Consider the following 27,870-nt stretch of genomic DNA (forward strand, 5'->3'; position numbering starts at 1 on the left):
GTCAGTGCTTCCAACATCAGGTTGTTAAAAAGGTCCAAGAATAGCAAGACGATGCACTCACACGGAGTACCTGTGCAAGGGTGCGCGTCACTCTGCTGCAACACGATAGCTGCAGGACCAAAACAGCCAAAAAGTTTAGCATTGTTGTTGCAGAAGTCAGACTGATATTGTGCTTTGCTGACTCTACCTTGAAAAAAGGTCATTTACGCTTGAGCTGACATCCAGTGTTTACAATCCCACAAACCTTAAGGAAATTGCCTTTAAAAAAAAACGCACATTGTCAGTAGCGCAGTGTATTGCAATAAGCCTCTTTGAATGAATCCCAGCTAAAAAGTCTCACGACCAGAGACCAAAGTCTATCTCAAAAAAGAAAAACATGATTTTAGAATAACTTTTATTTGAGCTTCCACAAGATCCACTTCCAATGAGAAACAGATGAAGTACAGCTCCCCTCACATTTCATTTACATCATGGATGGGCTCAGACACGAGGGCCTAAAATAGCTAAAGATGACAAGTCCGACACACTTTGGGTAAATAAATAAAATGACAACATAAAATGTGTAAATTGACCTGCATACAGTGAATGCAGATTAATTCCTTCACAACGCACAGATGATGAATCGTATACGGGACAGAACACTGATACAGCCATTTTGTATTTAGATTGTATATTAAAAATTGTATGGTTTTAATGATAAACCCATATTTTATGGTCGGTGTTTCTATCACTAATATTCTGCTCAGTGAAAAGGCTTAATAGGCCAAGTAGGATCAGATCTGCAACCAATTGTTTTCCCTCATAACTTTGATAGCATACCAAATACACGATGAGGCTTTCATGCACAAAATTGCAAAAGAAAAACAATTGTGCGATAAAAGATCCTATTGACTGAGGACTATTGGGGGGGTTCACATGCTGCTGAAACGGTCGGAATTACAAACTGCATTTTTTGTTACCGAAGACATTCAACCACTCCCCTTTTCAACCAAAAGTTAACAATAAATACATTTGACAATTACAAACTTAATGTGGATAATGTAGCTCGTTTGACCATATTGGCAATGTTTAGCAAGCTAGCTAACTTAATTATTAGCAATGTAGCTTCTTATTGGTTCAAGAATTGGTCCGACTTCAAAAGCACATATCGGATTTACAACCTCCCACTTTCCCAGGAGCACATTAACGCCTCACTTTCTTGATCAATACTGTATATACAAACTTTTCAAGGGGGAAAACTTGAGGGGGGGACGGGGACGACGACAATGTCAATATCAAAAAACTAAAATCCTGGCATTGAAAGGGCATTTGGAGCTCAGGGTGTTGAAATGAACCTTGCTATGGGCTTTTGTCGCTTGACAAAGCTGCTGTACGGGAATGCCTGCCCAACATGAATGGTTCAGACAGAGGAGTCAATGTCCAGTGGGATAAAACAAGGTGTGATTGAGCTCGTCAGTCATTTACATTGAGGGGGAAGAAACCTGTAAAGCCTCTAAAGGCCATTGTACATCTTCAAATGTACATAATTCAAATAATATGTCTTACAGGGTTGGGGTCAAATGCATTTTAATTCCAGTCAATTCAGGATGTACACTGAAATTCCAATTCCTATTATGTTCAATGCTTTTCCATTGAAGAACATTTTGAATAGGAATTTGGTTTACTTTCTGAATTGACTAGAATTGAAATGGAATGACCCCAACCCTGGATGTCTAACTGTCTCTGACTAGGCTTTTCTCAGCGAGTCATCTAGGGTCCAGGGCTTTGCCCTCTAGGACCAGCTTGATCTCTTTGGCGTCCAGAGTTTCGTACGTTAGCAGAGCCTCGGCCAGCGTCTTGTGCTCATCACTGTAGGTCTTCAAGAGGTTTTTGGCTCGCTCATACGAGTCCTGGATAGGAGAGAGAGAGAGAATGAATGTCAAAGAAAAACAGAACGTAACCTTTATGTAACTAGGCAAGTCAGTTAAGAACAAATTCTTGTTTACAATGACGGCCTACACCGGCCAAACCCGGATGACGCTGGGCCAATTGTGTGCCGCCCTATGGGACTCCCAACCACAATCACGGCCGGTTGTGATACAGCCTGGAATCGAACCAGGGTGTCTGTAGTGACGCCTCAAGCACTGAGAAGCAGTGCCTTAGACCGCTGCGCATGCAGATCAACAGTCTGATCAACTCAAGGAGATGCATCTCTCTGGATGAGTCAAATGGTCACACCAGATCTTGACTGGTTTACTGATCCACGCCCCAGCTTTTTTAAATTTTTTAAAAAGGGTATCTGTGACCAACAGATGCATATCTGTATTCCCAATTGTGAAATCCATCGATTAGGGCCTAATTAATTGACCGATTTCCTTATATGAACTGTAACTCAAAAATCGTAGAAATTGTTGCGTTTATATTTTTGTTTAGTGTAGATAGGATTTGACATATTTTTATTTTTTTTAAAGTGCAGTGGGAGAAGGTTTGGGAAGCTTACCTTGAGCAGGACCCTGACTTCCTGTTCGATGGCGGCCTGCGTCTCAGGGCTCTGTTTGGTCACTTCAGCATAGGTCATGACACCAAGCTGAAACAATAAGGTTTAGTCTCAGGGTTAGGGGCACAGCAGACCACTTATGCAGCAGCTACTCTAAGGCTCTGCGATAGACTAGCGTCCTATCCATGGAGTATACTTGTACATCAAGCTTCCTCACGCTACAGAAACAGAAGATAGGTTCCTGCTCCTATGAGCCATTCCGGCACGCACAAGCCAAGGCTTCTTCCTTACTTACTTATAGTAATGAACAGGTAAGGCCGCATGGGTTGCCAGGTCTGTGGCACAGTAAATCAGTCACTAATTTCAGGGTTGGCGGGGCAGGTTAAGTAAACAGTTGGATCAAAATAGTCAGAGAGCTGGAGGACATTGATGAGGTCACCAAAAAAAAATATACATATCCCTCTAATCAAATAGCTCCTCCTTATGCGTTTCAAAATGACATTTGGCCCTTTTTTAAACTAGGCAAGTCAGTTAAGAACAAATTCTTATTAACAACGACGGTCTAGGAACAGTGGGTTAACTGCTTTGTTTAGGGGCAGAACGACAGATTTTTACCTTGTTAGCTCAGGGATTCGATCTAGCAACCACTAGGCTGCCTGCCGCCCCTACCCTCTAACCACTAGGCTGCCTGCCGCCCCTACCCTCTAACCACTAGGCTGCCTGCCGCCCCTACCCTCTAACCACTAGGCTGCCTGCCGCCCCTACCCTCTAACCACTAGGCTGCCTGCCGCCCCTACCCTCTAACCACTAGGCTGCCTGCCGCCCCTACCCTCTAACCACTAGGCTGCCTGCCGCCTCTACCCTCTAACCACTAGGCTGCCTGCCTCCCTACCCTCTAACCACTAGGCTGCCTGCCGCCCCTACCCTCTAACCACTAGGCTACCTACCTCCTCTACCCTCTAACCACTAGGCTACCTACCACCTCTACCCTCTAACCACTAGGCTACCTGCCGCCCCCACCCTCTAACCACTAGGCTACCCGCCGCCCCCACCCTCTAACCACTAGGCTACCCGCCACCCCAAAATTGGGCTGTCTTATGTATACATGATAAGTTCCGTGGTTACCATGGCACCGCGAGGAATCCTCGGGAGAGAGCTCCTGTACATTTATGAATATTAGTTGTTGTTTTATATATGTGTTTATTTGGTAACTTCTTACTGAGCTAAAATATCCAGTGTCTTGACCCAAAGTTACTGGACTAATGGCAAGTTAGTTTGAGTTTCTCTGGCTAGATAGCTATGCTAGCTGGCTCTGCGATCATTTTGATACATCTCAATAATCCACACGGCACTGGGCGGCTTCTACACAGCTTTTCTTTTGGTTCCACCCGCCCCGGTTTCTAGAATGTGATGAGGGGGATGCAGCTCGCCTCATAGGGTGACTATACCAGACCACTACTGATGTGTGGTAGTCTTCCAGGCGCTGAGCTTAGCCTACACCCGCCGAAGCAACACCCAGGTGGGTGTAACACTTTCAGTAGTCCATGAGCCAGCCAACCTACGGAGGAGGATACGGCGAAAGGTGTCTGATGAAGAGCTTCGGATGAGTCTATCCGACTGACGCTTCTCCCCCCCTGTACCATCGACATTCAGCCATCACCATCAACACTAGCTATCGGCTGTGGAAGACCAACTCATAAGTCAAGACTTGCCAGAACCCTACTTTTGTTTTAAAACCGTCTGAGATTCTCTTTGTAAAGAAAAGCACTACATAAAATATATCTATTATTATTATTCTAATAGCCTCAGACTACGGTCTGTAGATACGAGGTGAGTAGCAGAGGTAAATCTCTCAGGGTTGAGTCGGAACAAAGTCTAGAATGTGTCGGCACATGTACAACATGGCTGAGAGATCCCTCCAATCACGTGCAATGCCTGAGAATGGCATTACTGCACAAAGGCAACGCTGCCTTCTAAATTTATGGATACGGCTTTTGATGAAACGAAGTGAAATGCATTTAGACCATCTAAAATGCAGACTACTAGAAGAAGGGGGAAAAAAAAAAAACGCAGTTAGGAATGATTTGTCTAGACTCATCTTCAATCTACCATTTTATGTGCATGAGGTATCATCTCTTACCTTGTCACTCATTCCGAACCTGGTCACCATCATCTTGGCTATTCTAGTTGCCCCGTCAAAGTCGCTTGACGCTCCTGGAAAACAGAGCCGCCACAATTCAAGAGTAAGGCTGAGGGCTGGAGAAACCACAATTCAAGACTAAGGCTGAGGGCTGGAGAAACCACAATAAAAGAGTAAGGCTGAGGGCTGGAGAAACCGAAACCACAATAAAAGAGTAAGGCTGAGGGACGGGGCTGGAGAAACCACAATAAAAGAGTAAGGCTGAGGGACGGGGCTGGAGAAACCACAATAAAAGAGTAAGGCTGAGGGACGGGGCTGGAGAAACCACAATAAAAGAGTAAGGCTGAGGGACGGGGCTGGAGAAACCACAATAAAAAGAGTAAGGCTGAGGGACGGGGCTGGAGAAACCACAATAAAAGAGTAAGGCTGAGGGACGGGGCTGGAGAAACCACAATAAAAGAGTAAGGCTGAGGGACGGGGCTGGAGAAACCACAATAAAAAAAGAGTAAGGCTGAGGGATGGGGCTGGAGAAATGTAACCACTCAAATTCATAGAGAGAGCTAAGGACGCATCCACGTTATCCAAATAGTTGAGGCTATACAGTGTTTGTTTACAACTGTATTGTTTACAAACAACGGAGTAACTCAAGGTTATTTTGGGTTCTGATGGGGTATGACAGTTAAACTAAGCTCATTTTGAAGTTATGTTCTTCAAGAATCAACTGATTATACATCATTCATTTAGAAGTCCCCAAATTGATGTAGTAATATGCTCTATATCTAAAGCCCAACCGATCTAGGTCCCCCCCCCTCACCAGTTGTGATGTAATCGTCGCCAAAGATGAGTTCCTCGGCCACGCGGCCTCCCATGCTGACGTCCATCTGGGCCAGGAGCTGAGCACGCGTCTCACTCCAACGGTCATTCTCTGGGAGCATGGACACCTAAACAGACAGATAGGAAAGACTAGCCTTTAACCTGTTAAGGATAGGGGGCAGTATTTTCACTGCCGGATAAAAAAACGTACCCGATTTAATCTGGTTATTACTCCTGCCCAGAAACTAGAATATGCATATAATTGTTTGATTTGGATAGAAAACACCCTAAAGTTTCTAAAACTGTTTGAATGGTGTCTGTGAGTATAACAGAAGTCATATGGCAGGCCAAAACCTGAGAAAATTGCATACAGGAAGTGCCCTCTCTGACCATTTCTTGGCATTCTAGGGCATCTTTATCGAAAACAGAGGATCTCTGCTGTAACGTGACATTTTCTAAGGCTCCCATAGGCTGTCAGAACGCGCCAGAACGTTGAATGAAGACTCTGCAGTCCCTGGGAGAAAAACAGTAGCGCATTTGGATAGTGGTCGATCTGAGAACAATGAAACAGGTGCATGCGTGCACGTGAAGAGTCCATTTTGCCTTTTTCAGTCTTTGAACGAAAACGACGTCTCCCGGTTGGAATATTATCGATATTTTATGAGAAAAATCGCATAAAAATTGATTTTAAACAGCGTTTGACATGCTTTGAAGTACAGTAATGGAATATTTTGAATTTTTTTGTCACGATACGCGCCGGCGCGTCACCCTTCGGATAGTGAACAAACGCAGCTATTTGGATATAACTATGGATTATTTGGAACAAAAACAACATTGGTGTGGAAGTAGAAGTCCTGGGAGTGCATTCTGACGAAGAACAGCAAAGGTAATCCAATTTTTCTTATAGTAAATCTGAGTTTGGTGAGTGCCAAACTTGGTGGGTGTCAAAATAGCTAGCCTGTGATGGCCGGGCTATCTACTCAGAATATTGCAAAATGTGCTTTCACCGAAAAGCCATTTTAAAAATCGGACACCGCGATTGCATAAAGGAGTTCTGTATCTATAATTCTTAAAATAATTGTTATGTTTTTTCTGAACGTTTATCGTGAGTAATTTAGTAAATTCACCGGAAGTGTTCGGTGGGTATGCTAGTTCTGAACACTAATGTAAAAAGCTTGTTTTTGATATAAATATGAACTTGATTGAACAAAACATGCATGTATTGTATAACATAATGTCCTAGGAGTGTCATCTGATGAAGATCAAAGGTTAGTGCTGCATTTAGCTGTGGTTTTGGTTTTTGTAACTTATATGCTAGCTTGAAAAATGGGTGTGTGATTATTTCTGGCTGGGTACTCTCCTGACATAATGTAATGTTTTGCTTTCGTTGTAAAGCCTTTTTGAAATCGGACAATGTGGTTAGATAAAGGAGAGTCTTGTCTTTAAAATGGTGTAAAATAGTCATATGTTTGAAAAATTGAAGTTTTTTGGATTTTTGAGGAATTTGTCATTCGCGCCACGCCCTATCATTGGATATTGGAGCGGTGTTCCGCTAGCGGAACATCTAGATGTAAGAGGTTTAAGACCATCCATCTTAGGTAAACCGTCGCATAAAATAGTAGTTCTCTGTTCCTCCTGAACTGCTTTAAGGCAAGCCCCCTGGAGCTGCCAACATCCAAACTGAAGCCAACTTCTTTCAGGAAGTCCAGGGCAACAACACTAAGTAATGGCAGAAGGGACAATGCAACTATTCTGCAAGGTATTTTACTATATAATGGAACACATTTAGCTTCGCAATGTCATGTCAAAGCAAGTGGGATGATTACATGGTAATATACCACGGCTTAAAACACTTCTTGGCCAATCAAAATGCAATGCTCAGTACTACTCACATGGCCAAGAGTGGGCCCTCTGGGCATGATGGTTGCCTTGTTGATGGGCATGGCGTCTTTGGTGTAATACGCCACAATGGCGTGGCCTGACTCGTGGTAGGCTGTGATTTGCTTGTTCTTCTTATCAATGTCCACACTCCTGCGCTCAGGACCTTCAGTATACACAGAGAGACAAGAGTACCCACTTTGAAGAATTTTAAAATACTCATCATTCATATTACTGTAGTGCTGGTTTACTCCGTGTACGTTTTATTGGGAATTCCAACCTGAAAGATAAGACCACCAACTCCTGAGAAAATATCTGTCCTAGAGAATGAGAGGGATCCTGACCAGACAGGTGTTCTAACCATCTACATTAGAATGTCTCTTTAAGCAGAGACTCTTTGTCATTAAGCTCTCTCACATGGCAGGTTGAGTGTGAGTGTGATAGATAGAGATAACGGACCAGCCAAAAGTTGACACGTACTCATTCTAGGGATTGACTTTATTTTGTACTATTTTCTAAATTGTAGAATAATAGTGAAGACATCAAGAGGAATGACAATGTATGATGTGTCAAACTGAAACTGTATATTAAGGAGATCTCCGAGTCTGGGACGGGCAGTTGCTCCGCGGACCAGCTCGGCTTGTTACTTTGTAATAAAGACTATTCTGAACTCACAAGGACCAGTGTCTAAGAGATATTATTAAGAAGTATTTCCACGACAATGACAGCTTTGCACACTCTTGTCATTCTCTCAACCAGCTTCATGAGGTAGTTACCTGGAATGCATTTCAATTAACAGGTGTGCCTTGTTAAAAGTACATTTTAATTAATAGAAAATAGTGAAAATAAAAGATACTCTTGAATGAGTAGGTTTGACTGGTACTGTATAATGCTAATGGACATCAAAGGCCTCTGCACTGGTTACATTTGTGTTGCTTCTTAATGGGTCCTGAAGGAAGGTTCATATATATATATATGTGTGTGTATGCACCCACCCATGAGGATCTTGTCCTTGGAGAACTCCAGTTCCTTCATGGTGACCTGGTCGAGGCCGTCCACCGCTGCCTTCAGGGCCGCCTGGTTCACCAGGTTCTCCAGCTCCGCTCCCGTGAAGCCCACCGTCCCCCTGGCAATGATCGCCGCGTTCACGTCTGAACACACAACCAGCAGGGCCAAAAAGGAGAATGTTGTCAGTCCAAAAGTGGGCTCTTTCAGGCAGTGAATGTGTGTGTGTGTGTGTGGGGTGGGCGGCCGTGACACCTAGTGATCAGAACCTCTCGACGAGGCGGCTAGGTTTAACGTCGCTATGATACATTAGTCAGCTGATATACTGTCTAAGCCAGGAGTTTTCAAACCTCTCGTCGGGGACCGGAGACAGTTCAGGGCTACAACAACAACATTGTGAAACGTCTGGGGGTCCTCAAGGAGAGATCTGAAAGCCACTGATCTAAGCAACTGATTTGAGACCTACTAGGATCCACTTTGATCTTCTGCAGGTACCAGTTGAGGATCTCCGTACGTCCTTTCACGTCCGGACGAGGGACGGTCACTTGCATGTCAAACCTTCCCGGACGTACCAGGGCACTAAAAAAAAGACAGAAGAGCAATGGGCTAATGATCCAGAGAGCAATGGGCTAATGATCCAGAGAGCAATGGGCTAATGATCCAGAGAGCTGACATGTTGAATACAATTCAAACAAAGAACATGCTCTAATCTCAAGTGTGTCAATAACAAATGCATTCTTTATTTACCTTTAGCCTTGTGATTCTACAATGAATTTAAAAGCTTCTCCATCAATGGAGCCAAAATTAAGAGCGGTACTATTTACGACCTCTTTCTAAATAGATTTGTTCCATTTATACAGCTTTTTGCTGGTCCTATGGCCAGATCTCAAGGATAACTTTCTTAGGCCGACTTTTCCAGTAATCTCACCGAGGACATCTTTCACATCGAGAAGGGTAATGGCAAAAAGGCAGAATCAGTTCTCTGGGCACATGGGAAGTGTAGTTTCCGCTGTGCAATTCGTTCCAATTAACCACCCAGCCTTATTCCCACGTGAACCACATTTCAAGTGTGATTTTGCAACTCGGAGCTGAAATCCAGCGGTCTAAAACTTTAAAAGACTGGACAGCCAACCAGCCAGGTCCTGACAAAGGGATCAAGCTTACTGGGTTGGTAAAAAGCCTACAGAAACACCTGTTACTACCCACTGTAAACATACTTATCCAAAGCCTCAGCAAAGTTTGTAGCGCCAATAACGATGACCCCTTCGTTTGGTTTGAACCTGTGGAGTATCAACACATTGAATGAGGAAAATGCAAGCCTTGTAATATGCACCAGGTAAACCCCCCAAAAATGATCCAGGCTTATTTCTCTGATGCAATAGCTATATACAGTATATTCTGAGTTGTTCTTACCCGTCCATCTCTGCCAGTAACTGGTTGATGGTCTGTCTGGAGTAAGGGTGCATGGGAGACTCGATCCTCTTTCCTCCCACGCTGTCAAGCTCATCAATGAAGACAACACAAGGTGCGTTGGCTTTTGCCTCTTCTGTGGACCAAACAGAAAGAGATTTAGGCTGTGTCCCTCCTTTCCTCCGCTTCATAGACACTGATCAAGAAGTACTTGAATAGTTGAAAGCCATATTGTGGGACTGATGCAGAGGGGTTACTGTTTTATTTAACTTGGTCTGTATTTCATCAGGGACCACGCTGGAAACTAATGGAATCACTAACGCTGGAAACTAATGGAATCATGTTAAGTTGTTATCCCCTGGGTTGTACTCTCGTGCATCTTTTTCCCCCAATAAATCAAATCGAACCCATCAGGTCCTTTCACCAATCAGCTATCATGAGCGACAGAGTGAAGGTTGGTCAGTCAGTGTATTGATAACAGTACACAGCCACAAAGATCTCTTCTTGGACTTACTGAAGAGGTTCCTGATGCGGCTAGCTCCGACACCCACAAACATCTCGTCAAACTCGGATCCCGAGGCGTAGAAGAAGGGGACGTCGGCCTCCCCGGCTACAGCCCGAGCCAGGAGAGTCTTTCCTGTGCCCGGGGGGCCAATCAGGAGGATGCCTGACAGAACCAGAGGCCACAAAAAAGGTGCAACATATGAACACATTGAAAGAAAATGTAACGGCACTGTGTAAAGAAACCACACAGAAAGATAAGACAAATACGTAGTAAGGAAGTAGCTTTGGTTTGAGGACATCTCTGCTCATCTCATAAGTATGGAAGTAGCTTTGGCTTGAGGACATCTCTGCTCATCTCATAAGTAAGGAAGTAGCCTTGGCTTGTGGACATAACTGCTTTCTGTAGTGTGAAGCAGCTTAATGTACAAATAAACCCTGTGGACAGGACTGTAGTCTCATCGTAAGGCCTTACCCCCCCAATCTATCTCCTTAATGCTGAGTGCCAAGTAGACACACATTGGGTCACATTTTTACAGGTCTTTGGTATGACTCTGCCGGGGATCGAACTCCCAACCTCAGGGCGGAAGCTAACCAAAAAAAGCCACTGAGTTAGAAGAAAACCGAATGTCTACAGAGTATTCTTTACATTTACAGAAAGACACTGTACCTTTAGGGAGCTTCCCTCCCAGCACGGTGAACTTCTGGGGGTTTCTGAGGAACTCCACCACGTCTTGTAGTTCATTCTTGGCCTCCTCTACCCCCTTGACGTGCTCAAACGTGACGCTCTTCACCTGGACCGGGTCCACTTGTGAGTCCAGGCCTGACGTGGTGCGGAACCTCACTGTTCAGTGCAAACCCATGACAACTCAGTCCGACCACTGACAAACACCACCTGGTAATCTCCAATGTCTCTACTTATCATAGAAACTATGCTAGAATAACATTTGCCATGAACTACTGATTTTGTTAATACCACTTTCCTCTTCCACTCAAATATATTCAAATATCCATTTAGTATTCAATCATTCACTGTTAAATGACCAAAGGTGGAGTTTCTAATAAATACTATCATGGACCAGATCCTGGGCAGCTGGTGCCGGACAGCTGGCTGATAATCGATCATATATTTTGAAAGCATGATCAGTGAAACAGCAGCCAATTCAACAATAGTTCTTGATGAAAAAGCACAGCCACAATGCGGTGATTCATGCAAGCGTAAGAATTCAATAGAACACAAACCAGCATCAGAAAAGGACCCTTTACCCGAAAGAAACGGGCTTCTTGACAGGCCATAGATTCCCACAACGAGGAGGACCAATAGAATCAGCCTGGTCCTCCTTAGTGAGTCTGTCAATAGAAGATAGAAATATGTAAATTAGTTAGTGAAACATAAGAGATTTAAGTTGAACTCAGCAGTGCCACCATGTGAACACTTGGTGGAACTGCTAGCTGTGGCCATGGGCTTAGTGCTCTGTAACTGGCAGTCATGATTGACTTCAAGGAGGAGCAAATCTGTTATGAACTGGGGCAGAGTTTAAAATATCAGTCTTCACTTTAAAAATGTTTCTCAATGATGACTAACACCGTTCCTTTAAAAGATAGTGCAATATTTTGGGGGCGGCAGGTAGCCTAGTGGTTAGAGCGTTGGACTAGTAACCAAAAGGTTGCAGGATGGAATCCCTGACCTGACAAGGTAAAAATCTGTCGTTCTGCCCCTGAACAAGGCAGTTAACCCACTGTTCCCCCTTAGGCCGTCCTTGTAAATAAGAATTTGTTATTTTTGTCTAGTTAAATAAAGGTTAAATACATTTTTTTTAATATGTTGCTTCCTGTTAGTCACTCTAGGAAGGGAATATGCTGAGTGATTAAGATGCCATATATGAAGAAAGTTGTGTGACGTGCCGTGTGTCCTCTGAGTGAAGGCCTGGGACCTCATGAAGCCCTCAGTGAAACCAGACTTGAAGGCATCTTGTTGGTCACCTTGCAGGTTCTTCTGCTTTACCACGTGATCCAGACTCTCTGCCTCTGGGGACTTGTCAGGTCTCATGAGGAGACCCTGTGACGGAGGGGGTGTGGGGGTGAAATAATGGGAGAGAGCGTATAATGGATGTGTGTCAGCGGGTGAGAGAAAGAGAGGGAGGAGAAAGCAAGATGTTGAACATGAAAATGAGATGAATGGGCCTAGAGTGGTTACAAGACATAAAAAAAACCAGCCCTTTCGACACGAGGGGGGCCAAAAAACAAAACAGTGTGTGAAAAATCACCACTATAGCATAAAGAACAAGAGAACAAGGGTGTGTGTCACAGTTTTACAACACCAATCTTCACGTTGAAGGGGAAATTCTGGTAAACTTCAGGACAAAACAGATCCACTGGGTTCATTGACTGCATGCCAAACTATGTCTGTCCAAGAAGGGGATGATTGCATAGTGTAACACTTGCTGACCTTCATGAATGCTGTAGTGTAACCCTCTGGTTCTGCCAGCCCCTGGTAACCAGACTCCACGCGTCTGCTCTTCCTCAGAGTCTTGAAGCCTCGGTTCTGGACCCTTACTGAAGAAGGAGAGGGGGGGGGTCGCCAAATACAATACTATTCATTTCACTATGTTATGTCATAGGGGGAAAATATGATGACTTGTGAGTGGGCGTATTCGAGTCGCCCAGTGCCGGTAGAGATTTCACTTTAGGACCAATGGAATTCTCTCAAATAGTTGATTATTTTACCATGGTGAATTGCCTATCTTCACTTGAGGGTCACTGGGCACATTCCACAGATGGAGGACCACAGATGACACTGATGCAAAGTAAACCAGATATGGTTCCTTACCAGGCCAGTATTGGAGCTCTGAACAGATGGCATGTAGAGGACTCTGGTTTGGTCTGTGGAACATTGGCGTGCCAAAAACCCCCAACCTTCCGTTTGACAACCCTATAGAAACAACAAATGCAAACACCTGCGTGGTATCATTTTACTACAAATATACACCCTGCAACAAAAACACAGATTGATCAAATAAAACAACTCGGTCCTCACCATGTTTGTTTTGGAAGAAAGAGTCCGCAGAGACGTGGGACGTCCTCCATCTTGAAGCAGCTGGGCCCTCCTCTGAGCTCAGTGAGGGCAGTAACCTGTTCACCAGCTCATCCAGCTGACCCACCCTCAGGTCTGACAAGCCCAGGTCCCGGAGGTTCACAGTGGGCTGACCCACCCTCTGTTCTGATAGACCCAGGTCCTGGAGGTTCACAGTGGGAACGGGAAGTCAGTATGAAGAACACATCAACTATAATAATGAGCAAGCATTAGCCTGGTCCTAGATCTGTTCATGGCCAACTCACGACCATAGGGGTTTTCCCTGGGGGGGGGGGTTGCCGACCAGTCTAGTTTAGCTAAGCTTGCCGTAGAATCATTTAATAGTTATTGTAATTTAAAAGAGAGAAAAGTGGTCAAATGTAGCATTGCAGTGTGAGTTTGGCTAGCTATGCAAGTCAGGCTCAGTATGAAATGATGTGCTGCTGCTGCATTTGTAAGGGAATTTACAACCTAACTTTTATTATCTTGTAGGAGCCCAAACATCTGCAAACACATTTGACTCCAGTGGCCATGATCTCTAGCCAATTGATAAGCAATAACATCAACACACACACATTGGAGAGCTGCGAGTGACAATACATATCTGCAATGATGTAACTTACGCTCCGTGTCCACGGCACATGATATTGCTGTGTCTAACCACAACAACAACATGTCTGCTTGGGGGGCTCTGCCTAGTCCATTAGAGCTGGTGGCCCTGCACACACCAGGATTCCCATAATTCCAATGTTATTATGTTACATGTGAGTCAGTACAAAGTCGCACTGGGGCTCCTGAGGATAGTGGAGGGCGTGGAGCCAGTTGTGTAGGTTAAGACCTTAAGACCTCTTTGATGCAAGCTATAGCTCTAAAAAGGTAGAGGCTTGTCCAGTCTGAGGGAGAACTGCAGTGTTGTGTCAGGAATAAGCCTAGGCTATGAGAAGAGGAATCCATGATAACAAATGTACCACCTATGATTGCCATTAAGTAGACTAATCTTACAGGGGAGAGTCTAACAGGACCAGCATCCCATTGACCGCCAGACTAGCCAAAATCTATAACTTGACCCTTTCCTTAAACCGAACAAAACCCCTAACCAATTTGAAAATGAAATATGGGTTTGCATGTAAGCCACATCCCCTTAGTGTCATCTTACCTCTGTGAGCAACAGGTCCTGCTCTGGTGTGACATATGTCTGCAGGCTCTGGACAGAAGCTGAGGCTGTGGAGCTGGCTGAGTTCTTCAGGGAATGGAGGGCATTGATGAGTTGGCCAATGAGTTGGCTCGTTACCTAAGAAGAGTCAAGAGGCAACAGAGATGGACAAATTGGAAATTCATGACATGCATGATTTGTGTAATGTTGGCATATATTGTTCTGATAAACAACGTTGCAGGAGGGATAATGATTGCCTGGGTGTAGGTGACCAGCCTACGATATTTCTTTCACTGCACAATTTACAGCAGATTTGTGAGGCACCCGGGCTAGGGCACTGAAGAGGGAAGGTAATTTGAGTTCAACTTGTAAATATCTTCTAATGAGATCAAAGGCATTACAAGTCCCTGCCAGATAGTTACTGGTATGAAGAGTTGCCAAGTTGCATCTAACGTTATGTACACTGGCCAGATTTGACATTGAGGGACATTCATTTCTCCTATGTTACAATTTTAAAAACAGCCGTCCTCCTGCCATTGATTGACAGTATTCATTGGTATTGTCATTCACAGGCAGGTGTAAATCAAGCAATACTTTTATCGCGATAGCTCGATTATGTAACTGACTGATATGGCATAACCAATTCGTCAGCTAGTTTGGTTAGTTAACCTAATTTATAACTAGTTAGCTTCAAATGAACTTTACAACTGTCAAAAATATCGTTGTGGCGTTAGTATGAACAGACAGCTAACGTTAGTCTTCCCTGTGGCTCAGTTGGTGGAGCATGGTGTTTGCAACGCCAGGGTTGTGGGTTCGATTCCCACGGGGGACCAGTACAAAAAAATTAAAAAATAATAATAATAGATGCATGAAATGAATGCATTCACTACTGTAAGTCGCTCTGGATAAGAGCTTCTGCTAAATGACTAAAATGTCAAATGTAAGGACATACTGAGATTGAGTACTGCGTAACGTTACCTACAGTAACAAGTTAACGTTAGATAAATAAGCTTGATAACAAGAACTAGCAAATAATATTTATGTCGAGTTAAATACATAACTTCAAACAGCTACCTAGTTAAATGTGTTGTCTCGTATATCTAACGTTAATTAGCCAGCACTTTCGAGTAGCTAGGTTACATCAGTCACCTAGATAGCTAATTAGCCAGCTATCCTATCCTGGTTTAGTGTCCAACTGCGTTTACTTACCTGTGGCTGAAACGTCGCCGAGAAGGAAAACATTATCACAGCAACTTGAGGGTTAGTACGTGAAGACAGACCCTCAATGTTACTGAATATACCAACAACTCCTCCTGGTCACAGTCCTTTTGTTTTTCTCTTGTTACTAAACTGTTACTTTCATGAAAATGGCTTCTTCGTGAGAGGTCAACATCAACGTGACGTCTGGAACAAATTACTACCGGTTTGAACACGATTTTTATTTTCTTCGCTGCACATCTCTAGCTACTTCTCCAATATTTTTTATTGTATTTTTTACAAATAATTTGTTTGCTACGTTGTTGTCAACATTTGTAAACGAATTGATTTTGATTATACAAAATATGCGTTAATGTTGATGCCTGGAATAGGTGTCCTACCCATTGCCTGATGCAAGTCATGTAGCGGAGTTGCTCTAGTAAAAATATCGATGGCCCAAAAAGTAAATTATATTTATTGACTAATTCATAACTTTCTTATTTGGTAAAATCTTAATTTCACGTGTTCATATTCTTGACTGGTTAAACGTTTTCGTATAGGCACTCTCTTTGGCCACGAATAGCGTCCCGTCTCTGGGAGCGGATTTCACATTTCAAACAAGCTTGTCTTGTCTTTCAGGTTAGTGAAAAGGAAACAGATTGGTTTTCATTGAGGTGCTTTTGAAATGTAACAGCTAACTACTTTAATTGCATGCACGCTTTTTAGTTGAATTAAACTCAGGATGTGTGTTCCTTGAGAAGTAAAAATAAAATAAAAATTCCACGTTAGCTGTATGACGGATTAGCTCCCAGTTATGGATGCGGGTGAAAAACAGCCCACTTCTTGTGCAGATAGGAAGGTATCCGATATTCTAAGGCCTGTCTCAATCGATGACTTCGTTGTTTTGAAGCCCATCAGCCGTGGTGCCTTTGGAAAGGTTTACCTTGCACGGAAGAAATGTAATCCACGATTATATGCAATCAAGGCAAGTCATCAACGGTTTTACCACTGCTATGAACCTCCTCCACAGCTCCCATTTCTAATTGTGGGTGGGGTAAACCACCAGTAACAGCTGCTAAGGAATTGGAAATAATGTTCAACTTTTTAAATGTTTTATATAATGGAAAATCCTAACTTGGATTGACATTTTGAGGATAATGACACTTAATTAGCTGTGAACTTTTTCGCCAGGTGGTGAAGAAATCTGACATGCATGACAAAAATTTGGCAGATCAGATGAAGGCAGAGAGAGACGCATTGGCCCTCAGCAAAAGTCCCTTTGTCGTACACCTCTTCTACTGTCTCCAAACAGCAACAAAAGTGTATTTGGTATGTGTGTGTCCCCCCCCCCCCCCATAAAAGATCAATGACAACAGCGAGTGACATGTCACTTTCCTAACTTTGGTATATTGCCTCTGTACATGTTTATGCACAGGTGATGGAATACCTAATTGGTGGAGACGTGAAATCCCTTCTTCACATCTACGGATATTTTGATGAGGACATGTCAGTGAAATACATTTCAGAGGTGGCACGTGCTTTAGACTACCTTCATCGCCATGGAATCATCCACAGGTACTTTTATGACTACATCTTCAAGAAATGTGTATTTTTTTATTTATTTCACATTTTAGTATGATTTGAGTTTTGTATTCTGTTCAATCATTTAGGGACCTGAAGCCGGACAATATGCTTGTATCTAATGAAGGTCACATCAAGCTTACAGACTTTGGCCTCTCCAAAGTCAAGCTTGACAGAGGTATGTGCATAAACTGTAGCTTACACTAAACATTTTAGTTATTTAGCAGACACTCTTATTCAGAGCGACTTACAGCAGCAATTAGGGTTAAATCGACAGATTTTTCACCTAGTCGGCTCAGGATTTTGAACCATCGAACTTTCAGTTACTGGTCCAACACTCTTAACTGCTAGGCTACCTGCTGCCTAAACCAATGCATCCACCCGCATCCGCTTGCAGGCTTTAGTTTAGTTCTACATTTGAATTCCTTTTCCTCCCAGAATTGAGTCTTGCCGATATCTTGACAACCCCATCTTTGGCAAAGCCTAAACAGGATTATTTCCGCACCCCTGGTCAAGTCCTGTCTTTGATCAGCTCTCTTGGACTTGTAAGTAAAGTTCATTGCATTTAAGTATGTCATGTATTCATAGGCAATACATCAGTAAGGATAGAAAATGTGATATGATTGGTTTGTGCAGATACAGTACATTCTTTCCTATTGCCATATTAAATATTTATTCTGTGCTTTCATCCCATCACAGAACACACCAGCAGTGAAGAGCAAGCGTCGCAGCAGCACCTCGGCTGTGTTCAGCCCTATGTCACGTGGGAAAATTGATCAGCGGAAAAACTCGCTCTTTTCACCCTTGAGGAGACAGAAGGAATACCTGCGTTCCCATGTCTACCATAGCCAGACTTTGGGTATGTCTCTTCAAATCATATTTTGTAAGTCACATGTGCGGAATACAACAGGTGTAGACCCTACAGGGAAATGCTTACATACGAGCCCCTAAACAACAATGCAGATAAGAATAAGAAATAAAAGTAACAAGTAATTAAAGAGCATCAGTAAAATAACAATAGTAAGACTATATACAGGGGGTACCGGTACAGAGTCAATGTGCAGTGGCATTGGTTATTTGAGGTAAAATGTACATGTAGGTAGTTATTAAAGTGTCTATGCATAGATGACAAAACCGAGAGTCGCAGCGGTGTAAGGGGGGGGGGGCAATGCAAATAGTCTAGGTAGCCATTTGATTAGATGTTCAGGAGTCTTATGGCTTGGGGCTGTTTAGAAGCCTCTTGGACATTGAGCTCTGGTAGAGCTAACAGAGAGAATTCTACCTCCTGTAAATTACCATGTGTTTCAGTTTTTAAATAAATCTTTAACCAGATCTGTAATCAAACCTGTCTAGAGAGGGTGGATTCTGATCCCTCAATGTTTCTAATCAGTCTTACTTTTTGTTTTGTCAGGACCCAACAGCTTTGTGTTCAGCCCAAATGCTTTGACCAAGAGCCTGACTCCCAGGCTGCTCAAGTCCAGAAGGAGGTTTGACACAATGAGCGCAGGCAGCAGCCAATCATGCCTCTTCCCCTCCACCACGGACTCCGAGGGAGGTGTCAGCCCACTATGGGAGGTAGAGCAGGTCAGAAGCCAGCAGGAAATACAATTGCTTTCATTTCAATCATATCTACCTCTGTATTTGTGGGTCATTAGAAGATGTTATTATTGTTTTCGGTTTGCTTTTCTAGAAGGAGAGGGAGAACTTCCTGCACCTATACGGTAGGAATACCAGTGGACCAACGAAAGGAAAGTCGACCTCTGATATGCGAATGCAGCGCCTGGACTCTGCTCTGGCATCGTTAGACAACTTAGACCTCCGTGGACAGCTCCACCAAGAACCCAGTACTGGTGAACTGTCCAGGAAGGCCAAAGAGGAACCTCTTGCTTGGAAGAGGCTTCAGTTTAACGAGGTAGAGCAGTCTACCCCACCCCAGAAGCCTGATCTCTCTCAACCATTCAGAGGTTATGTTTCTGGAGTTGAAGGTCACTGTGCCACCGAAGGTAAACCAAAGGGAGGCCATGTTGTGGTAACCTCAGCAGGAAAGAGAGTGTTTGAGGAGGTGGAGAGAAGTTCTGAACAGTTGGAATCCCTTTCCAAGAAGAGCGACTCAGCGTACCAGAGGTGTTATGGCGTCCCAGATATTGCTTTGAAGAATCGCACTGGTCTGACAGGGGTGTTTGCAAATGTCCATTTGGAGGTGTTTGGATCTGAGGGTCAAGAGACTGCTGAAGGCCAGACCCCTAAACTTTCCAGTCCCATCGCTGTGGCTAAAAACCTCCTGTGTGAGTTGGACGGACCAGCAGAGGGGGTCTTCATCGAAGGCACGTCATTTGGTGACGACCACGAGCTGAGCAGGAGCCTGTGCGCAGACTCTGAGGGGTCGGCTCATGAAATGTCCATCGACAACAGCCCATCCCCAAAGAGGTCGGCGCAAAGTGCCAAAGACGGGCATTGGGCATTGTTCGAGCTAGACGATAGACGATATGACCCAGCAATATCACCCAGTACCCCACTCCTTCCTCAGCCACCCATCTTCGCTAGTATAATAGGAACGGCAATGCCGGGCAACGGGCTCACCCTGAGAGGAGGCGAATCCAAGCGCTCCTTCCTCGACCGAGTCCCTGAGCTGGACCCCAGGGTGGCCAGGTCACCCTCGTTCCTCAAGCCCAGGAATGTGGTGGCCTTCCGGAGCTACTGCAGCTCCATCAACCGCTCCAACATGTCAGGGAGCTCACGCCTCAGCCTGGGCTCAGTGGAGGCCATGGATATGGCCACCTCAGCCTCCTACCACAGTATGCCCGCTGCTGTCACACCAGTCCAGAAGAGACCCAGCTCCAACAACTCCCTCGATCAGGTAGATGCACAGTCAAATCCCAGGGGTGGTGGATACAGAGTTGAGATTCAGGGGTGGAGGGTACTGGGCTAAGTTGAAAATGTAGGACCTAAATATAGCTTCAGAGAACTTACATGACACTTGTTTTATCAGTTATTTATTCATTTGTTTCCTAATTTAAGACCCCACAGTCGTCGACCACCTCCCACACTCCGTTCAGGACCCCTAAGAGTGTCCGACGTGGTCCTGTACCCGTGGAGGGAGAACCGATTTTAGGCACCCCAGATTACCTTGCCCCAGAGCTGCTATTGGGGAAACCACATGGTAAGTGTTGACACAGTTCTTGTTTGGGATGTCAAAACATTTCTGAATGTGTCCCAGTCATATTTAAGGTTCGAACTACCTTTCTAAGTGTTCTGATACTTCTAGCTTGGAGTTGTATTTTTATGATAACATAGCTATAGTATTTCACTTTTTAATATGTATAGTATTGCTTACTAGGTGTGTCCAATCAATTTTGTAACCACTCCCTCTTCAAATTAGGGCTAATTTGAAAAGCTGTTCAAAAGAGAACATTGTATTATTTCTTTGTACTCCCTGACGAAGGCCATGCAGCCGAAACGCGTCCGATATTTAAAACCTTGTTTCTATTGAACGTACTAATAAAGGCATTTTAATTAATTATATGAAGAGTGCCTTGGTCCTCCTTTCTTTTTGATGACCAATTCACCCCTTTTACCAAAGAGCACCTTCTGTCTACTAACAAATGTACTATTGTGTAACTTAGTAGCGCTTCCCTTCCTCCTATTTCTGAATGTGTGTTGGTATAACTACTGTCATCCTCTACACAACTTTACATGAAGGTATAAATATCTGTTGGAAAAATCAACAGTTCAGACATTTTTTTAACAGGAATTCTTTTTTAAGTTTCAGGATATTGTAAATGTGGTAAGTTGTTCATAACCTTGCTAACGTTGCAAAGGGGGAGTGCATGTGTTCTCAGCTTCGCTGCGTTGCATTCACGTCTGCTACCAGAGGAAATGGCTGCCTGATTCAGTATTACATGGATGGGTTTCAAAATGCTACTTCTGGTTCCCAATTGTACTTCCTGTTTCCGAAAGTGATGTAATTGCGGCCCTCAGTTCGGGACGTTCCTGCATGTGGGCATTCCTGCATTTACAGGAACCCCTCTTTATACTTCTAATTGGTCCACAATCAAGGATGTATCTTAACCAACGTTGATTGGGAGTCCCATAGGGCGGCGCACAATTGGCCCAGCATCATCCGGGTTTGGCCGGTGTAGGCCATCATTGTAAATAAGATTATTTATATATATTTTTTTTAACTGACTTGCCTAGTTAAATAAAATTTAATGATGGCCTACACTGGCTAGGACGCCGGTACACAGGCGGGAGCGCTCCAGTACAGTAGGTGGCGGTAATGTACCATAACGATGGATGCCAACCACCAATAAACCTCACAGAAGAAGCGGGGGAAACAATGCTACCTAGCTAGGACACCGGTAGACAGTGTCTTTCTCCCCCTTTTTAAAAACTCGAATACTTTTTATTTCCTGTTTGACCCACACATTAATCGCATAGACAATCAGGGGAAATCCAAAATATCATTAGTGTCACACAAGCATGAATATGATGTGGGGGGGGTTCCTGCTTATTCAGGAATCTCCAAATGCAGGAACACTGCTAAATGTGTGTCGCAATCACACCACTATTGTCTGCTTCTGGCCCTCTGTATTGGGTTTGGACCCGTGTTGGGATTAAATTGAGGGAAATTGTAATGGGAAGCCATTTTCAGTGCATGGTGTTGAAGATTCTAAATAGGGTCATTAATGTTTTAAGGTGGAGGATGAACATAAGTGACCACTCGATGGGCCTAATTGTAAAGGCACATTTTCACGCTGATGAAATTCGTTCATACATTGAAACATTGATATGTGTTTTGTCCAGGAATATGTTTGGTGCTAACAGGGTTGGGTAGATTACTTTCTAAATGTAATCTGTTACAGTTAGTAGTTACCTGTCCCAAATTGTAATCTCTAATGTAACTTTTGGATCGCTCAAACTCAGTAATGTAATCTGATTACATTCAGTTACTTTTAGATTACTTTCCCCTTAAGAGGCATTAGAAGAAGACCAAAGTGAATGTTACCAATTGAATGACATCTATCGCAGGATAAATCAATGTTAAAGTTTACATAGCTGGCCATTTACTTTATGGGTTGTTTATGTAAGCTTTTCTAACCCATCGTTTTCTACTACATATAATAATATTATTAAATGAGACTTTGTTTTAATGTAAAGATATATCAGAATTAAAATAAATGTTATACCCCTTGATCTTCAAGAATAGGACTTGGAAATATGGAAGTATAGATTAGCCAAATTGTTTTACGTGAGCATGACCCCCAAAACTAAGGACTTATTAGCCAGCCCTAGTCTGTTGTTTATGATTGTGTTGTCATGGACGACTGATTGGACTCATTTGATTGGAGTTGATGAATAAATGCTGTGCTCATGGACTGACATGCTTTGAGCACTACTGACAAGTGCTATTTACATTAGAGGTCGACCGATTATGATTTTTCAATTCCTACTATTGGAGGACCTAAAAAAGCCGATACCGATTAATCTGCCGATTTTTTTATTTTATTATTATTTTTTGTATGTATATATATCACTGCTCAAAAAAATAAAGGGAACACTTAAACAACACAATGTAACTCCAAGTCAATCACACTTCTGTGAAATCAAACTGTCCACTTAGGAAGCAACACTGATTGACAATAAATTTCACATGCTGTTGTGCAAATGGAATAGACAACAGGTGGAAATTATAGGCAATTAGCAAGACACCCCCAATAAAGGAGTGGTTCGGCAGGTGGGGACCACAGACCACTTCTCAGTTCCTATGCTTCCTGGCTAATGTTTTGGTCACTTTTGAATGCTGGCGGTGCTTTCACTCTAGTGGTAGCATGAGACGGAGTCTACAACCCTCACAAGTGGCTCAGGTAGTGCAGCTCATCCAGGATGGCACATCAATGCGAGCTGTGGCAAGAAGGTTTGCTGTGTCTGTCAGCGTAGTGTCCAGAGCATGGAGGCGCTACCAGGAGACAGGCCAGTACATCAGGAGACGTGGAGGAGGCCGTAGGAGGGCAACAACCCAGCAGCAGGACCGCTACCTCCGCCTTTGTGCAAGGAGGAGCAGGAGAAGCACTGCCAGAGCCCTGCAAAATGACCTCCAACAGGCCACAAATGTGCATGTGTCTGCTCAAACGGTCAGAAACAGACTCCATGAGGGTGGTATGAGGGCCGGACGTCCACAGGTGGGGATTGTGCTTACAGCCCAACACCGTGCAGGACGTTTGGCATTTGCCAGAGAACACCAAGATTGGCAAATTCGCCACTGGCGCCCTGTGCTCTTCACAGATGAAAGCAGGTTCACACAGAGCACGTGACAGACGTGACAGAGTCTGGAGACGCCGTGGAGAACATTCTGCTGCCTGCAACATCCTCCAGTACATCCGGTCAGTCATGGTGTGGGGTGGCATTTCTTTGGGGGGCCGCACAGCCCTCCATGTGCTCGCCAGAGGTAGCCTGACTGCCATTAGGTACCGAGATGAGATCCCCAGACCCCTTGTGAGACCATATGCTGGTGTGGTTGGCCCTGGGTTCCTCCTAATGCAAGACAATGCTAGACCTCATGTGGCTGGAGTGTGTCAGCAGTTCCTGCAAGAGGAAGGCATTGATGCTATGGACTGGCCCGCCCGTTCCCCAGACCTGAATCCAATTGAGCACATCTGGGACATCATGTCTCGCTCCATCCACCAACGCCACGTTGCACCACAGACTGTCCAGGAGTTGGCGGATGCTTTAGTCCAGGTCTGGGAGGAGATCCCTCAGGAGACCATCCGCCACCTCATCAGGAGCATGCCCAGGCATTGTAGGGAGGTCATACAGGCACGTGGAGGCCACACACACTACTGAGACTCATTTTGACTTGTTTTAAGGACATTACATCAAAGTTGGATCAGCCTGTAGTGTGGTTTTCCACTTTAATTTTGAGTGTGACTCCAAATCCAGACCTCCATGGGTTGATAAATTGGATTTCCATTGATTATTTTTGTGTGATTTTGTTGTCAGCACATTCAACTATGTAAAGAAAAAAAGTATTTAATAAGATTATTTCTTTCATTCAGATCTAGGATGTGTTGTTTAACTGTTCCCTTAATTTTTTTGAGCAGTATATATATGTATGTGTGTGTGTGTGTGTGTGTTATATATGTGTATATTTTTGTAATAATGACCATTACAACAATACTGAATGAGCACTTATTTTAACTTTAATATAATACATAAATAGATAAATTTAGTCTCAAATAAATAATGAAACATGTTCAATTTGGTTTAAATAATGCAAAAACAAAGTGTTGGAGAAGAAAGTAAAAGTGCAATATGTGCCATGTAAAAAAGCTAACGTTTAAGTTCCTTGCTCAGAACATGAGAACATATGAAAGCTGGTGGTTCCTTTTAACACGAGTCTTCAATATTCCCGGTAAGAAGATTTAGGTTGTAGTTATTATAGGACTATTTCTCTCTATTTCATTTGTATTTCATATACCTTTGACTATTGGATGTTCTAATAGGTACTTTAGTATTGCCAGCCTAATCTCGGGAGTTGATAGGCTTGAAGTCATAAACAGCACAATGCTTGAAGCACAGTGAAGAGCTGCTGGCAAATGCAGGAAAGTGCTGTTTGAATGAATGCTTACGAGCCTGCTGCTGCCTAACACCGCTCAGTCAGACTGCTCTATCATATCATAAACTTAATTATAATATAGTAACACAGAAATACGAGCCTTAGGTCATTAATATGGTCAAATCCGGAAACTATCATTTCGAAAACAAAACGTTTATTCTTTCAGTGAAATACGGAACCGTTCCGTATTTTATCTAACGGGTGGCATCCCTAAGTCTAAATATTGCTGTTACATTGCACAACCTTCAATGTTATGTCATAATTATGTACAATTCTGGCAAATTAATGACGGTCTTTGTTAGAAAGAAATGGTCTTCACACAGTTCGCAACGAGCCAGGCGTCCCAAACTGCTGCATATACCCTGACTCTGCTTGCACAGAACGCAAGAGAAGTGACACAATTTCCCTAATTATAAGAAATTCATGTTAGCAGGCAATATTAACTAAATGTGCAGGTTTAAAAATATATACTTGTGTATTGATTTTAAAGAAAGGCGTTGATGTTTATGGTTAGGTACATTGGTGCAACGACAGTGCTTTTTTCGCGAATGTGCTTGTTAAATCACCCGTTTGGCGAAGTAGGCTATGATTCAAGGGTAAATTAACAGGCACCGCATCGATTATATGCAACGCAGGACAAGCTAGTTAACCTAGTAACATCATCACCCATATGTAGTTAACTATTGATTATGTTAAGATTTATTGTTTTTAATAAGATAAGTTTAATAATAGCTAGCACCTTACCTTGGCTCCTTGCTGCACTCGCATAACAGGTAGTCAGCCTGCCACGCAGTCTCCTCGTGGAGCGCAATGTAATCGGCCATAATCGGTGTCCAGAAATGCCGATTACCGATTTGTTATGAAAACTTGAAATCGGCCCTAATTAATCGGCCAGTCCGATTAATCGGTCGACCTCTAATTTACATGTGAAAAATTAATGCCATATGCTGCATTTGCTCTAGGCCTATTGTTTACCTTTTTGTTAGTGACACTTTAATATCTTGATAATATGCAGCTGTTTATTAAAGGGCTTGTGTGTGTCAAGAAACTTGCACACTTGATAGACTTAAAGGAGCAATCTGTAGTTGTTACATCCACACACATACAGTACCAGTTAAAAGTTTGGACACGTATTCCATTCAAGGGTTTTTATTTTTACTATTTTCTACATTCTAGAATAATAGTGAAGACGTCAAAACTATGAAATAACACATATGGAATCATGTAGTAACCCAAAAAGTAAAAAATAAGTGTTCAACAAACAAAGCAATACAATTTCAACACCCCCTCACATTGTATTTGAAGAAGTGTGTGTGTGTGTGTGTGTGTGTGTGTGTGTGTGGGGATCTTACAATTATCCCAAATTGTACATTGAAATACTAAGCCTAATATTGTCCAATTGTTTCAGTTCCTGCTTCCACTGCTGTAGAATAGAGGCACAGGCTAACAAGACAATAGCACATTGACACTGTGGTGATGGTATCTGAGACATGTGACTAATCTCCGTTAAACCCAGAACCAAAAATCGTGGGTAATTTGGTAAGATATGTATATGTACGGATTAATATGTGACCTACTGTCTCTATTGCCCCCCCCCCAGACTGCATGGTGGACTGGTGGGCCCTGGGTGTGTGTCTGTTTGAGTTCCTCACCGGCGTGCCCCCCTTCAATGATGAAACCCCTCAGCTTGTCTTCCAGAATATTCTCAACAGAGGTACTTTCTTGCAGTACCACTTGTCTTTTCTTACTAACACTGACATTTCTTTTAGCTGCTTTATTGAGAAAAGATTGAACTTACTGTGATATGTGGTTGTCTAACCTAGCTAGCTAGTTATCTTAAGTGGAATGTACTAACTGCTCAATGACTAAAATGTCAAATGTAAATGATTGTTTATGGCATCTGTTGTGTTTTCAGTGTAACATGCCTTTACAGCAAAGTAAAATTGTGCATTTTAAAATGTTTTTATAAAGTTTTCTATCACCAATATTTTGTTTTTATGTTTAATCTCAGATATTCCATGGCCCGATGGTGAGGAGGAGCTATCCCACAATTCCCGTAATGCCATAGAGATCTTACTCACCATGGACATGAACAAACGGGCAGGTCTCAAAGGTAAAGGTTTATTTGACCAGTTTAAACGGTGATAATACCATTTCATAGATTCCATTTTGAAATGGACCATTTGGATGTATAATAATGATTCAATTTTTTGCTGCTACAACCATATTTGTTTCTGCATCAGAACTTAGGAGCCACGCTCTGTTTGAGGGGTTGAACTGGGATAACCTACAGAACCAGACCATGCCCTTCGTCCCTCAGCCAGAGGATGAAACTGACACATCATACTTTGAAGCAAGAAACACTGCGCAGCACCTCGTGATGTCTGGCTTCAGTCTGTAGGTTTGTTCTCCGGGTTTGGGGTCAATTCTGGTCAATTTAGGAAGTACACTGAAATTCCAATTCTCTTCAATGCTTTAGGATAATTTATGTATATATATGGTGTGAATTTACTGTTTTTTTTAAAAATATTTGTACTGTCTGTCAACTGTCTTTTCATCCATGTAGCACCATGTTTCACTGCTCTTCTATGCAGGAGTTCTTTTAAAAACTTTATTTTTTTAAAACTTTTATTTAACTAGGGAAGTCGAGTTAAGAACAAATTCTTATTTACAATGACGGCCTAGGAACAGTGGGTTAACTGCCTTGTTCAGGGGCAGAACGAGAGATTTTTACCTTGTCAGGTCGGGGATTCGATCTTGCAACCTTTCGGTTACTAGTCTAATGCTCTAACCACTAGGCTACCTGCTGGCCCCTCCTTCATGCAGCGGGTCATATACACTACGTCTGTATGCGTACTCTTCACAAAATGTGTAGATTTTCTTATTCACTTTTTTATTTATTTTAATTTTACATGTTATAAATACAAATAAAAGTTGTGTGAAGTGATAGTTTGTTTTTTCTTCTGTGATACACAAAATATAAAATGAGGGAAGAAGAACAGAAACATTCTGAAGGAGGATTAAAAAGATG

At 43.1% G+C, this 27,870-nt stretch overlaps 2 protein-coding genes across 7 annotated transcripts; one reads left to right on the forward strand and one right to left on the reverse strand.

Annotated features, from left to right (window-relative positions):
* Positions 1–380: 380 nt before the first annotated feature.
* On the reverse strand, positions 381–15,876 carry LOC106579701 (ATP-dependent zinc metalloprotease YME1L1). 4 transcript variants are annotated; one of them, XM_014159839.2, is made up of 18 exons: positions 15,659–15,876; positions 14,453–14,587; positions 13,261–13,459; positions 13,054–13,155; positions 12,673–12,779; positions 12,129–12,282; positions 11,490–11,573; positions 10,894–11,067; positions 10,237–10,389; positions 9,726–9,858; positions 9,530–9,592; positions 8,779–8,891; positions 8,303–8,458; positions 7,322–7,473; positions 5,431–5,557; positions 4,617–4,690; positions 2,480–2,566; positions 381–1,889 (listed from the first exon to the last, which is right to left on the reverse strand). In XM_014159839.2, exons 1-18 carry the CDS (start codon positions 15,689–15,691, stop codon positions 1,746–1,748), a joined length of 2,190 nt encoding a protein of 729 aa, XP_014015314.2. In that variant the 5' UTR covers positions 15,692–15,876; the 3' UTR covers positions 381–1,745. The 4 variants fall into 4 exon arrangements, with proteins under 4 accessions (XP_014015314.2, XP_014015313.2, XP_045558751.1 ...); XM_014159838.2 differs by having other exon boundaries at positions 11,466–11,573; XM_045702795.1 differs by lacking the exon at positions 12,129–12,282 and having other exon boundaries at positions 13,054–13,180.
* Positions 15,877–16,082: 206 nt separating this feature from the next.
* LOC106579700 (serine/threonine-protein kinase greatwall) lies at positions 16,083–27,786 on the forward strand. Of its 3 annotated transcripts, XM_014159835.2 has the most exons (15): positions 16,083–16,109; positions 16,207–16,285; positions 16,498–16,631; positions 16,838–16,975; positions 17,082–17,221; positions 17,317–17,405; positions 17,666–17,772; positions 17,927–18,086; positions 18,639–18,811; positions 18,918–20,084; positions 20,246–20,387; positions 20,991–21,011; positions 26,440–26,553; positions 26,851–26,952; positions 27,083–27,786. In XM_014159835.2, the coding sequence occupies exons 1-15, from the start codon at positions 16,098–16,100 to the stop codon at positions 27,238–27,240; spliced, it is 2,736 nt and encodes a 911-aa protein (XP_014015310.1). In that variant the 5' UTR covers positions 16,083–16,097; the 3' UTR covers positions 27,241–27,786. The 3 variants fall into 3 exon arrangements, with proteins under 3 accessions (XP_014015310.1, XP_014015311.1, XP_014015312.1); XM_014159836.2 differs by lacking the exon at positions 20,991–21,011; XM_014159837.2 differs by having other exon boundaries at positions 16,087–16,285; positions 16,557–16,631.
* Positions 27,787–27,870: the final 84 nt, after the last annotated feature.

The sequence above is a fragment of the Salmo salar genome, chromosome ssa19 (assembly GCF_905237065.1).
Source record: "Salmo salar chromosome ssa19, Ssal_v3.1, whole genome shotgun sequence".
Classification (NCBI taxonomy): Eukaryota; Metazoa; Chordata; class Actinopteri; order Salmoniformes; family Salmonidae; genus Salmo; species Salmo salar.